Below are 14,358 nucleotides of genomic sequence, written 5' to 3' on the forward strand. Positions count from 1 at the left end.
CTCATTGCTGTACGGTTGTAAATTAATTTATCCCTTCTACTACTAGACATTCACATTGTTGCCATTTTGGAATTATTATAGATAATGCTGCTTGTGAACATTCTTGCACATGTCAATATGATATAACAATATAGCTTTTAAAGTAATATTAGATAATCTCTGCATTGTAAGAAACTATTTTAAAACTTTTAAGCTATGTTTTTATTAAATCCAGTCAGAAATTATAACTTGATTGAGTTACATTTCTAGTTTTAGTGTCACTTATCACTTTAACCCAAGGATTCAATTGAGACCACGAAAGCAGATATGAATATAAAATTACTCTTTTACCTAAATATAGGCAACAAACACAAAAGCAGTATTTGTGCATCATCACTAATAGAAGTCAGATATTTATATATCAAATTATTGCTATTGCAAATATCTCAAAATATCATTTACACTCATCACTACTTTGAAAATACTGCAATAAAACTCTTACCACTAGCTCTTGATATTTAATGACTGATTGACCTACCTACGAAGTACATATACTACATCACAAATTTGGTTTTTAATAGTTTGTTATCTTCAAATAAGTGGTTCTGAGAAGGGGTCCATATACTTCACCAGGCTGCTAAGGGGATCCATGGCACACAAAAAAAAGGTTAAGAACCTATGTTTTATTTAACTAAAATGTAGGTGTAACATAGAAGGCATAATTCCCAAGAGCCATCAAAGGAGTACGTAACATATTGAGGGAAAAGAAAGGCTTTATGTCACTAACCAAAATAAGGCCCAGTTCACCGGGAAAAAAATGAATCTGAGTCTTGAAGAGGGGGAATATGGGAATACTAAAGGATTTATAAATTAGGAGAGGCTGATTGGGGGAGGGGGAGACCAATCTACTGGAATAAAAAGAAAAAAAAGAGGAGACCTGTATAAGGTCTGGGCATGTTCTGTGCTCTCAAAAGGAGAAAAGCAATCTATGCTCTTCCCCCTCTAAAAGAAAACAAGTAGCTAGAGAACTTAAGTAAGATTTCCAATTGGGCAGTTAGAGATAGTTGAGTATAGCTACTCTGACATCAAGGGCAATTGTGGTATAAAACTTATCTCATGATCTCACTCATATGTGGAATCTAATGAACCAAATAAACTGATGATCAAAAATAGACCCAGAGTCATAGAAGCTTGAACAGACCGTTGAACCTCAGAGGGAAGGCAGGGGAGGGTGGTTATGCATATATGAACTCATAAACATATATGCATAGCCCCTGTACACAGACAATGGGTTGGTGAGGGCCTGGGCAAAGGAAGGACGGGAGTGGGCTGGAAGAGATTAATGGGGGGAAAGGGAGGACCTATGTAATACTTTCAACAATAAAGATTTTTTTTTAAGTAAAAATATAAATAAATAAAACATCTCTCTGCTTACTGCTGTTGAAATTATTTTACAAAGGAAAAGAGGCTCTGTTTCACATATATACATACAAAAGTGGATAAAAAGAAAATGTTTTTGGTTTGTGCAGATTTTACTACACTCTAAATTACCAATTGCATATCCTCATTAATTGAGGACTTCCATCAACCTGTGATCTTTACTTCAACTCCTCATATAAGTGACATCAGTGTTCATCTACAATCTGCATTTCTTAACTCTTCATATAAGAACCACCTGATGAACTTTTAAACACTGATGTCCAGATCCTACCTGCAGATAATTATGACTTAACTAGAGGCCCAGTGCACAAAAATTTGTGCACTGGGGGGTGGGGGTGGTGTTCCTCAGCCTGGCCTGTGTCCTCTCGCAGTCTGGGGCCTCTCGGGGATGATCACCTGCTGACTTAGGCCCACTCCCTGGTAGATCGGTCCCAAGCTGGCAGTCAGACATCCCTCTGGCAGCCCGGGAGCCCTCGGGGGATGTCCACTTGCCAGCGGGGACCAGGCCTAAGCTGCAGTTGGACATCCTTAGCGCTGCTGAGGAGGCAGGAGAGGCTCCCACCACCACTGCTGTACTGGCAGCCGTCAGCCTGGCTTGTGGCTGAGCAGAGCTCCCCCTGTGGGAGCGCACTGACCATCAGGGGGCAACTCCTGCATTGAGTGTCTGCCCCCTAGTGGTCAGTGTGTGTCATAGTGACCAGTCATTCCCAGTCTTTCTGCTGTTAGGGTCAGTTTGCATATTACCCTTTTATTATATAGGATAGAGGCCTGGTGCATGGGTGGGGGCCGGCTGGTTTGACCTGAAGGGTGTCCCAGATCAGGGTGGGGATCCCGCTGGGGTGCCTGGCCAGCCTGGGTGAGGGGCTGATGGCTGTTTGCAGGCTGGTCACACCCCCTTCAGGGTGGAGGTCCCCACTGGGGTGCCTGGCCAGCCTGGATGAGGGGCTGATGGCTGTTTGCAGGCTGGTCAAGCCCCCCCAGTGGGGACCCTCACCCCATGGAGGTTTGGCCAGCCTGGGTGAGGAACTGATGGCTGTTTTCAGGCTGGCCACACCCCCTTTAGGGTGGGGAGTCCCCACTGGGGTGCCTGCCCAGTCTGGGTGAGGGACTGAGGGCCGTTTTCAGGCTGGCCAAGCCCCCCCGCGACGAAAGCTCCCAGCCTCTTTTTTTTTTATTTTTTATTCTGGGACTTATTTATCTTCTATAATTTTAACTTTGTTGCCTGAGTGGAGCTCAGAGCCAGCTGGCAGGCGGGAAGCTTGGCTTCCTCCATCACTGGCGCAAGCAAGCCTCCTGCTCACTCCAGCTCAGTGGCCACAGCCGGCTGAAAGCAGGTATCTGGGGTTTATTTACCTTCTATAATTGAAACTTTGTTGCTTTGAGTGGAGCTCAGAGCCCGCTACGGCAGGCGGGAAGCCTGGCTTCCTCCATCATTGGGGCAACCAAGCCTCCTGCTTGCTTCAGCTGCATGGTTGCCGGCTGCCATCTTGGTTGGGTTAATTTGCATATAGTCACTCTGATTGGCTGGTAGGAGTGGCTTAAGGTGTAGCGAAGGTACGGTCAATTTGCATGTTTGTCTTTTATTAGTGTAGATTATCTGGAATGGGACCCATACATAGGTATTTAAGAGCTCCCTAGGTGATTTTAATGTATAGCAAGGATTTAGCACCTCTAATCTAAATCCCTGGTCCAAAAATCTAGCCTCAAAGTTTTCTTGATCTCAACGCCAATTACCTTCACCCACCTTCTGTCCCTCACCACTATACATTGAACATTAATCACCCAGAACTATTTTGTCTTGAAAACTCAACACTCTAAATTACCAATTGCCTTATCTTTCTGCCACACCCTGTCTTCAAGCTCACTAAGCTTTTCTTGTTCCTCAACCCCTCACTTCTTTCAATCCACCTTCCCTCTCACTGCCTGACTCCCTTTCTTAACCGTTTGAGTCCCAAGCAGCGCAATCGCGCTGCTTGGTATTTCTCGACATAAAATAAAACAAGCGCTATCACGCTGTTTGGGTCTTTTCGTACTTATTTAGAGAAAGCGCAGTTGCGCTGTTTGGGATTCTTCGACAGTGTTTTTTCAATACCCCCTGGGACTCAAACGAATCGTATGTTTTCTCGACATAAAATCTCAGCAGCGCAATCGCGCTGCTTGGGACTCAAACAGTTAAACAGTCCCTATCACATAGACTCCCTTCTTAAACAGTCCATATCACATAATATATTACCTCCGTAATTCTCTGGGTCAGAACCTTCGATATCCTTATCTCCCTGGGTCAACCACTCAACTTGCAATCTTCAATACAACTTGCTTTCCTCATTTCTAATCTGGGCTTCTTAGGTATAAAACTTATGGTGCACAAAAGTCCTCAGCAAATCTTATTAATCCTCCTACTCAGAAGATAATTTGTAATGTTTACTCCAAAGCTTCAGTGCTGGGACTCAAGTGTTCCTCCACCTCCTCAACTTTGAATAGATGATCTTGCTACCTCTTACTTCAGAGAACAACAATGTCTATTGGATATGAACTTTCTCAAATCCATTCTCACACATTAACCTAACTGAAGAACTGGAGGGCCCTTCTTACTGGTCTTCATGACACTGATATAACTGATTAATCCCATCTTAATACTTTTCCCCAGCTCCCCTGCCTAGCAATAGCCTCCTAGCGTATCTCTCTGCTTCCAGTCTTGATAGCTTTTTAAGCCAACTTCTACTGCAATATGTTCTATGATATAATATAGCATGCATACATAATGCAGAATGGTATACTTAAGGTTTTATATCATAACTTTTTTCATAATTTCAGCATGAGTGATTCCCATTATCTGAAATTATATCCCTGTACATAAATCCTGCTTACATTTTACGGTATCTAAAACATTCTACGGGGTTCTATAAATGTTGTACCATTCAACACTAAGTATTGTTTTGAAGATTAGGAAGTTCATACATAAAATCTTTCATTTGTAGTAAGCAGGCTCTAGTTAAATATAAAATTACAGTAAATTACTGTTTAAAGTAAGTTATCCCCGCCCTGGCCAGTTTGGCTCAGTGGATAGAGCGTCAGCCTGCAGACTGAAAGGTCCTGGGTTTGATTCCGGTCAAGGGCACATGCCCGGGTTGTGAGCTTGATCCCCAGTAGGGGACGCACAGGAGGCAGCCAATCAATGTTTCTCTCTCATCACTGATGTTTCTATCTCTGCCTCTCCCTTCCTCTCTGATATCAATAAAATAATTTTTTAAATAATAAAATAAGTTATCCCTCTCTGTACCTTATTTTGCAATTTGGAACCATCTGTGTTAAATTAAAGAAAAAAAAAAAAGAATTAGAAAAGAAAAAGGGCAATCCCCAAAAATTGAAACAAAGTAAAATGCAACTATATATCCAACTGGCATAATCCCACCAAAAATCCTTTTAATTAACTTTGAAAAATAAATTCGTAATGGGATATATCCTTGTGCAGGCGGGAGTTCTAAAAAATAAAAAAAAAATTTTAAATCATCCTTTTTCCCATCCCTGCATTTGTCCTACATCATGTTTATCGATATCACTTGTTTGTTGTTCTAGGTAAACTATAAAATATTTTTATCAAGTTGAAAAAAATTTAAAAATTGGGATTTTGATTAGAAACATAAAGTCTATACAATAACTTAAAAAGAAATCACATATGGTAATAATTAAGTCTGCTCATTCTAAAAGATATATGGTAAGTCTCTTCATTTTTTCCATCTTAAATCATTTTAGATCAATCCCAACCTAAGCTGTAACCTAGGCCAAATGACAATTTTAAAGGTAACACCACCCATCTAAGTGGGTTATAGGATTTACTTATAACATATAAGTAATAAACAACTAATATATAAACAAATATATCCATACAATATCAAGCCCACAAGCCCAATCTCCTGGTGCTTATAATGGGCCTGTGCAAAAGTTTAAGATTGACGGCTTCTTGACCTTCCTCAAACCCTCCCTTGGGTTTCCATATAGGATTTTGCTGAGTGCATATATTTATTCAATAAACACTGAACTCCTTACTATATGCCATGTACTGGATATATTGCTGGGAAAATAGGAATAAGCAAAATAGCAAGCTCCTTGAGAAAAGACCTGATTCAAAATTCCAACTCCCAGAGCCACAGAGACAAGCAGTAAGACAGCATACCAGAAGTTGCCTGCCTGCCTGCTCCTGATGTGCCCCTACTTTAGAATTTCACATATCCAATTTGCAAACATTTTTAGGAATATAGAAAAATAGGTGTCGGCCAATAACAGGAACAGGTGCTTAAATACTTTGTGAAGTGATGGACTGACCTTTACCAAACCTAAAATTTTCTTCACAAATATAAAACCTTCATTCTAGAAATATAAGCAGGAAATATAAAATAGGGATTTTCTAAATAAATAAAATGCTGACTTTTACTTTCACACTTTTAACTTTTAAAAGATAAGCTTAATCTATTTATATTTCAACCTAGATTGGTAAATTTTTGGCCCTTGAAGATTTTGTTAAGAGGCCTAGCTGTGGTGTACCAAAATGACTTAGACTCTAGGTTTTCAATTATTCTACATGTAGAAGGAACTTACACTGGGGTGATTTCGAGTTGGTGCTCGTTCTCTTGGAAGCCTTTCGTAGTCATGTCGTCCCTCAGACCACATTTCATCTCTTCTGTGAGCCACTATAGGATAAAAGAGAAACCAAAGAATTATAATTTTTTTTGTTATTGGGCAATAATAGAGAAGATGAAGGAGTAATGACTACTTTCCAACACAAGTATTTTCCAGAGATACTTAAAGGAAAAAAAAAAAGTAAATGGCCAAAAAAAAAAAAAAAAAAAAGAATGATTAATGCAATTCTTCTTCCAAACAATTTTGAAATTTTCTTTTAAAGAAAATAGAAAGCTCCCCCAACCCATTCCATTCTAAAAAAAAAAAAAAATCCATAAAGGTGTGGGGTTATTTCTGGGCTCTCTATTCCATTCCATTGACTTATACGTCTGTTGTTATGCCGGTACCATGCTATTTTGATTACTATGGCCTTGTAGTATAGTTTGATATCAGGTGGCATGATTCCTCCAACTTTGTTCATCTTCAAGATTGCTGTGGCAATTTGGGGTCTTTTGTGGTTCCACATAAAGTTTTGGAATATCTGTTCTAGTTTTGTGAAACACGCCATCGGTATCTTGATATGAATTGCACTGAATCTACAGATTGCTTTAGGTAGTATGGAATTTTTATTTTTAATGAACACCTTTATTACATGAGCTAAGATAGGAGGGAAGAGGATTTATTTGCCTTCCCAGGCCTTGATTTCCCGCAGAAAACTCTAGCTCCTTGCCCTCTAGCACAAAATCATCTGTGCGGCCACACTGGCCTGATCTTGAAGCAATGCATGCCAGAAGTTTGCTCTGTTGAAACTGCTTCTTGAGAAGACTGCTGATTTTGGCATTCTTTCTCCTTTGATCAAGTCTTCTGAATTTTCTTTGGTCGATTTTTGTTTAAAAGCTCTTCCTCCTCCGGAGTCAGCTTGGCCCCCTTTTTGTGGCCCAGGGGCAGTGCATAGTGGGTACATTGTCCTGTCAATGAGCACAATGCAATTCTTTACTAAGCTCCTGGTGCAGATCAGTTCATTACTGGATGCACTGCAAACAACATCAATAATCCTTGTTTTGTATGTACAACACTTGGAGCCCCAGAAGTTGCCCACACCCTGTCTAAGGCTCAGTACTTCTTGTTGCCTCCCCACATGCAGATTATGTGTATGTGGTAGAGTTCAATCTTTGTGTTGGCAGCAGGGTGTCTCAGCTCATATTTTCGCTTCCTTGGTAGGGCTTTCTCTTGCCCCTGGTCTTATAGGGCTTATGCCAGTTGTCCCAAGAGATGCCCATGGCTTGGCATAGGCTGGGAAGAGCTGGTATGGACATTTTAAAGATGTTAATTCTCCCTATCCATGAACACAGCAGATGCTTCCACTTATTTGTGTCTTCAGGTTCTTTCTTCAATCTATATATATAAAAGGCTAAGTGACCAACCTTACGTCCGTCTGACCATCTGGTACATATGACGTACACTGGCAATTTAAAAATAAACATTGACTAGCGCATGCACGATACATATAAAGCTCTCACTGGCGCCAATCGCATGTGTTTTAATTTTATAATACTATCTATATATATAAAAGGCTAATATGCAAAGTGTCCCCTCGGGAGTTCAATCACTCGCTATGATGTGCGCTGACCACCAGGGGGCAGCGCAGAACGAAGGAAGGCCCCAGCTGGCAGCTGAGGAAGGAAGGCCCTGACTGGCAGCCAGAAGGCCCTGATCAGCCCTGATCGCCGGCCAAGCCTAGGGACCCTACCCATGCACAAATTTCGTGCACTGGGCCTCTAGTATTATATATACTATTTTGACATATAATGTTTTGCAGTAACGTAATTACCGCACAAATCTTTTTTCTAATTAACTTCCTTTCAATGTGCACAAATCAGTGCACTGGGCCACTAGTGTTTTATAATTTTCTGAGTACAGGTCTTTTGCATCCTTGGTTAAATTTGTTTCTAGGTTGTTTTTTATGCAATTCTAAGTGAAGATAGTTTCCTTTTCAACAGTTCATTATTGGTATATAAAAATGCATCTGACTTCTGGATATATTTGTATCCTGCTACTTTATTGAATTCATTTATCAGTTCTAGTAGTTTTTGGTGGAATCTTTAGGGTTCTCTATATACAATATCATGTCATCTGCAAATAATGAAGTTTTACTTCTTCCTTTCCAATTTGGATGCCTTTTATCTCTTCTTGTCTGACTGCTGTAGCTAGGACTTTCAATACTACGTTGAATAAGAGTGGTGAAATAGGCAAGCGCTTTCCTTTTCCTCTTCCGGGGACAGTGACTTATGTTTAGGTATTCACCATGGTCCAGCGTTTGACATACCGTCGGAGGCTGTCCTACAACACAGCTTCCAACAAAACCAGGCTGTCCCGAACCCCTGGTAATAGGATTGTTTACCTTTATACCAAGAAAGTTGGGAAAGCACCCAAATCTGCGCGTGGCATGTGCCCAGGCCGACTTCGCAGAGTTCGTGCTGTGAGACCTAAAGTTCTAATGAGGTTGTCTAAGACAAAAAAACACATCAGCAGGGCCTACGGTGGATCCATGTGTGCTAAATGTGTCCGGGACAGGATCAAGCATGCTTTCCTTATTGAGGAGCAGAAAATCGTTGTGTAAGTGTTAAAGGCACAAGCACAGAGTCAGAAAGATAAATTTAAAAATGAAGCTTTTTTGAGTAATAACAACAAAAGTCTCATTCTGTTAAAAAAAAAAAAAGTGGTGAAATAGACATCTGTCTTGTTACTGATCTTAAGGGAAACACTTGTGTAGTTTTTGCCCATTGAGAATTATGTTGGCTGCAGGCTTGTCATATATGGCCTTTATTACATTGAGGTATGTAACCTTTATTCCCACTTTGCTGAGAGATTTTATCATAAAAGAGTGCCAGATTTTATCAAATATTTTTCTGGATTATTGATATGATCATGTGGTTTTTCTCCTTGATTTTATGTGGTGTATCCTGTTAACTGATTTGCGGATATTGTACCAACCTTGCAACACCAGAATAAAACCCACTTGATCATGATATATGATCTTTTAAATATATTGCTGGATCCAGTTTGCTAATATTTTGTTGAGATTTTAGCATCTATGTTCATCAGGGATATTGGCCTATAATTTTCTTTCTTTGTAGTGTCTTTATCTGGTTTGGAATTAGGATAATGCTGGTCTCATAAAATGAGGAGTCTTCTCTCCTCTTGAATTTTTTTCTAATAGCTTAAGAAGGACAGATGTTAGTTCTTCTTGAATATTTAGTAAAATTCACCTGGGAAGCCAGAACTTTTGCTTGTTGGGAATATTCTGATTACTGTTTCCATTTCATTAGTTATAATCTTTCTATTCATATTTTCTGATTCTTCCTGATTGAGTTTTGGAAGATTGTATGTTTCTAGGAATTTATCCATTTCATCCATATTGTCCATATTTCATATTTTCTTATAATCATTTGTATTTCTTTGGTGTCAGCTGTTACTTCTCTTTCATTTCTGATTTTATTTAATTGGGTCCTCTCTCCTTTTTTCTTGATGAGGTCTGGTTAAGGCTTGTCAGTCTTGTCTTTTCAAAGAACCAGCTTTTGGTTTCATTAATCTTTTGTATTGTTTTTTTAGACTCTATTTTGTTTATTTCTGCTCTGATCTTTATATTCTTTCTCCTACTCACTTTGGGCTTTGTTTGTTGTTCTCTTTCTAGTTCCTTTAAGTGTAAAGATGGATTGTTTATTTGAGTTTGGTTGTTTTTTTTTGTTTCTTGAGGTAGGCCTATAATGATATAAATTTCCCTCTTAGGACTGCTTTTGCTGTGTCCCATTCATTTTATTGTGTTTCTTATACTCTTTATAAAGAATAAAGTTGTTCCTTCTTTGGGCCTCTTAAAGCACCTATCTATAATACTATTATATCAAATTATCTTCAATTTACTTTTCTTCCTCTTCTCTCTCCCAAACTAAATATCACTGCAAAGTAAATGACTGTGCACCTCTCTTACTTAGCAGAAGTACTTATTAAATAGTGGCCAAATAAATAAACATAATATTGATGACCACCACATGAGCCCTTCTGGAAAACATTAATATTACTTTGTATCTTTTAATTATCCAGAAAACTTCCAATGAGCACTCTTAGATTATGGTTCCTTTCACACTTTTCATGACACCTGTGCCATTTCATTTTTAAGCAAAAGGTACTGATAAGAATCCTTTAGGTCTAGCACCAAAAACAGGGATTCTGAACCTTGGGTACATATTATTACTATCTAACGAGCCTTAAAGAAATACCAGTGTCTAGGCCAGTGATGGCGAGCCTGTTAGAGGTGACACGCAAACTCATTTTTTTGGTTGATTTTTCTTTGTTAAATGGCATTTAAATATATAAAATAACTATCAAAAATATAAATCGTTGTTTTACTATGGTTGCAAATATCAAAAAATTTCTATATGTGACACAGAACCAGAGTTAAGTTAGGGTTTTTCAAAATGCTGACACGCCGAGCTCAAAAGGCTCGCCATCACTGGTCTAGGCCCTATTCTCTGAAATCCCTATATAATTGGCCTGGCTGGGACCCTGACACTTTTTAAAAATCTTATCTCAGTAGATGTACTGATCTAAAAGAAGGTAAACATATTCCTCACATACTAAATTGAATCAAGAAGTTTTTAAGAGCTGTCTTGAACTAAAAACTACCTAATAATATTTCAACTAAAAATGTTTAAAATTCCAGACAACTAAATTAAAAATTAATTTTAGAGCATACTTATTTAAAGTTCGGGAAAAAAACTAACATTGATGCCAATTAAAATGATCAAAATATAGCAAAGTATCTACTAGAATTAATCATTGTTCAGTGTTCAGAGAAAGATAAATGCAGAAAATAACATAAGCTAAGAAAAGGGAAAGGAATTAGGGAAAACAACATGTACATAAGAAAGCTGCAACTGACAAAAAGAGAAGATGCACATTGCAAAGGAGTAGGAAATAGCCCTGATTGGCATTCAACAAGTTTTCATTTCCTCCCCTGAAGTAGGTATTATTCCTCCCATTCCAGATAAAACATGGAGGCTCTGAAAAGCTCAAATTCCAGAGCCAAATGGAGCCTGGAATCAGACTCAGGCCTGTATGACTTTGAAGCCCACACCCTATCCATCATATTACACTGCTTCACAACAAAACAGGGAAGGACAGAGAGAACAAATTCAAGGGCATTAAATGGCACAACATACTAAAAAATTAGAGGAGTTCACTGAAGGCTTATAAGCCTGGAAATGAAGTTGGGGGCAAAATGGCATTTCAGAAGATTATCCTGCCAGTAAACAAGATGGATTAAGAGAGAGAGGTTAGAAGGCTCCAGGAGGCCACTCCTCCAGCTGCCTCCAAGAGGACTGAGCTTTGCCAATGACTGCAAATCCAAATAAATACCCAGCTTTCTAAACAGCCTGTTGCCAATAGAAACCCTAGAATGAACCCCTGGGGGGGGGGGGGAGGGAAGTGAGGGAAGGAGGGAGGGAGAGAGGGAGGGAGACACGGTGTTAGAGAAAAGGAGACCACTGACTGCTTCATAATGAACCATGTGACTTAGAACTGTGAAAGGACTGCATTCTCTACTAGTTTCACAAGTTACAGTGGGGCCTTGACTTACGAGTGTCCCGACTAACGAGTTTTTTGAGATAAGAGCCATCATTCGGCGGATTTTTTGCTTTGAGTTGAGAGCTAAAATTCGGGTTACAAGCCAGCTTCAGATACCCCACCGCTAGTTGGCGCAGCGAACTTCACAGTGAACGCCACAACATCAGCCCAGCATTACGTGTCTCACTCGTTCACTTTTGATTTGACATACGAGTAATTTGAGTTACGAGCTCCGTCACGGAACTAATTAAACTGGTAAGTCAAGGCCCCACTGTATTTGACTTTTCAATGCTTTAAGGCAGGGGTTCTCAACCTGTGGGTCATGACCCCTTTGGCGGTCGAACGACCCTTTCACAGGGGTCGCCTAAGACCATCCTGCATATCAGATATTTACATTACGATTCATAACAGTAGCAAAATTACAGTTATGAAGTAGCAACGAAAATAATTTTATGGTTGAGTCACAACATGAAGAACTGTATTTAAAGGGCCAGAAGGGTGAGAACCACTGCTTTAAGGATACTTTTTTTATAAGACCCACCATACTGTATTAAAAACTTAGGAGATTCTTGATTGTCCATTGTAGTTATCAAATAACTAAAATTACATAAGTTAGACAAAATACCAGATGTTTGCTTATACATAATATTTACAAATCTAAATCTTATTATCTACATGGAAGTTAAAGTCCTAATTGGCCAGCCTCTTTCCAGTCTTTTACTCTCCATTTCACCCTTAAAAAAAGACAATCAATTCACTTTGCTAATACCTCATTCATATCTGGTTTCCCTAATCAAGAATCCAAATAGTTTCTTATTCTCTGCCCTCCATATGCTCGCTCCCTCTATCATTTCACTTAACCTCCTGTTCTCTCCAAAAGGATTAATGCCAGCCTCATCGCTCTGCCACAGAAAAACACACACTAACCTGGAGTTGTTTGACATAGTTCCCAAACCGGAATACCTCTTTCCATTCTCTCATTCAACTTCCAACCATCCACCAAAGGCTCAGTTCAAAATCTATTAGTCTCCACAATGCCCACTTCTACACCCAACAACACTTAAAACAGAATCCAAACTGTTGACTGATAGGCCACATGTGACTGATAGGCCCAAGTTTTGTGTTGTGGTGTGTATTTTTTTAATAAAATTTTATCCCATTGACAAAACTTAAAAATGGAAGATATCACTTTAAAAAACAACAACTGCATTTCCAACTTTCCTTGAAAAAACTGGATGCTATGGCAACACTGGGATCACACAGTCACAATGAGCTGTACCTGAGTAGCAGATGACCCTCTCTGAACGGCTCTTAGATGTAAAGTCTGGAAATAACAGTCCACTGCCTCATTCATGGTACTGTACCTGGAGCATTGCAATCATTCCAGAAATACCTGTCTATCAAGCACTAGAGTTACAAAAATACAGCCTCTCCCCCACAACCTACCTTAGTTGAAAAGGCAGAGAGACAAGCAATTAGGATACATGAGATAAGGGCTATGATAAGGGAGGTAAAGGGCGCTTAAGGCATGGCTAGGGTATCCAACTCTGTCCATGGGAAGTCAGGGAACACCCCTCAGAGAAAGTGATCTTTAGCAGTCACCGAAATTATCCAGAAAGAGATCGGGGAAAACAAAATGCCCGAGAGAGAGAGAGAGAGAGAGAGAGAGAGAGAGAGAGATAAAGTATTTGAGATAGTTACATCAGTTCAACATGGCTACAGCCAACACCCAGCCTCAAAAGCAACTGTCAGAGTAAAGCTCAATTGAAAGGGCTGGAGGGGAAAGGCCAAGTGTGAGTTAAAGTCAAGAGATGAAGTAGAATTTCCATAAAGTGACTGACTATGTAAAAAAGAGTTGGTTAAGCAGGGAATAGAGGTTTCAGAGAGCACAGCTGTGCTGAGAGGTGAAATGCAGAAATAAAAAGGAGAGAGCAGCAGGGACAGTCTAAACCACGGGAGGGGAAGCACCAAGCAGCACGGGGACGGGGGCGGAGGAGCGGAGAAGACCGAAGGGGCTTACATCTCGGGCGGTAACCAAGGATAACGGGGATGTGGAGCATGGCAGTTTTGGCTGGCCACAAGTCTGCCAAGAGAATGAGTCCCGGCGGTCCCCGGGGGGACGCGGAGGCATGCGGGCCTCTCAAAAGGCAGCTGTGTTCTGGCTGGGTCGCACCTCGGGCGCTCTGTGCGGCATCGGCTTCCGTCCGGATCGTGCCGGCTCCGGGAAAGGCTCTGGGCTCCAGGCTGCTGCCACGCAGGCTCCCATGGAGTGGTGAGAGGCCTGGTCTGTGTGTGCTGGTGGGTAGAAGTTTAGTATAAACTACCTTGTATTGTTTTCTGTAGGAATGCTGGGCCTGTATACATCCTCTTAGGAAAAAAAAAAAAAAAAAGCAGTGGTGTGCCCATTATAGATTGATTGACACAGGAAGGAAAAAAAGGTGCGGAGAAGTTCAACATCTGTCCATACCAGTACTCAAGGTGAGTCATTCCCGAATCCAAGTCTCCCCAACTGGATTAAGATATCCGCCAGCGGGGGGTGGGGGAATAAAAAAAATGCCTGTTTTTGCACTTTTTTTTTTGTAGCTCTCAAAAATGCCTAATACCGAAGTGGATGCGTCCAACACATTCAGTAAAATTTACCGACTTCCTAACATTTCTGGGGTTATTGAAGTGACCTCGTTCAGTCCCCTTCTTGCAGAC

General features: G+C 40.3%; 1 protein-coding gene and 2 pseudogenes across 15 annotated transcripts in view; 1 reads left to right on the forward strand and 2 right to left on the reverse strand.

Annotated features, from left to right (window-relative positions):
* PPHLN1 (periphilin 1) overlaps positions 1-14,358 on the reverse strand; it is a 118,858-nt gene that overhangs the window by 104,115 nt on the left and 385 nt on the right. For 12 of the 15 annotated variants that reach the window (XR_002828716.1, XR_002828715.1, XR_002828714.1 and 9 more), the window contains exon 2: positions 6,016-6,107. Coding sequence is in view for 8 of the 15 variants with exons in the window: in XM_023752280.1 (XP_023608048.1) it covers positions 6,016-6,107 (92 nt within the window). In the remaining 7 variants the exon portion in view is untranslated. Of the gene's footprint in view, positions 1-6,015; positions 6,108-13,678; positions 14,026-14,358 lie in introns of all 15 variants that reach the window. The other 3 variants (XM_023752282.1, XM_014454001.2, XM_023752281.1) reach the window with 2 other exon arrangements.
* LOC106696797 lies at positions 6,716-7,316 on the reverse strand (annotated as a pseudogene).
* Positions 8,244-8,833, forward strand: LOC102428971 (annotated as a pseudogene).

The sequence above is a fragment of the Myotis lucifugus genome, unplaced genomic scaffold (assembly GCF_000147115.1).
Source record: "Myotis lucifugus unplaced genomic scaffold, Myoluc2.0 scaffold_30, whole genome shotgun sequence".
Classification (NCBI taxonomy): domain Eukaryota; kingdom Metazoa; phylum Chordata; class Mammalia; order Chiroptera; family Vespertilionidae; genus Myotis; species Myotis lucifugus.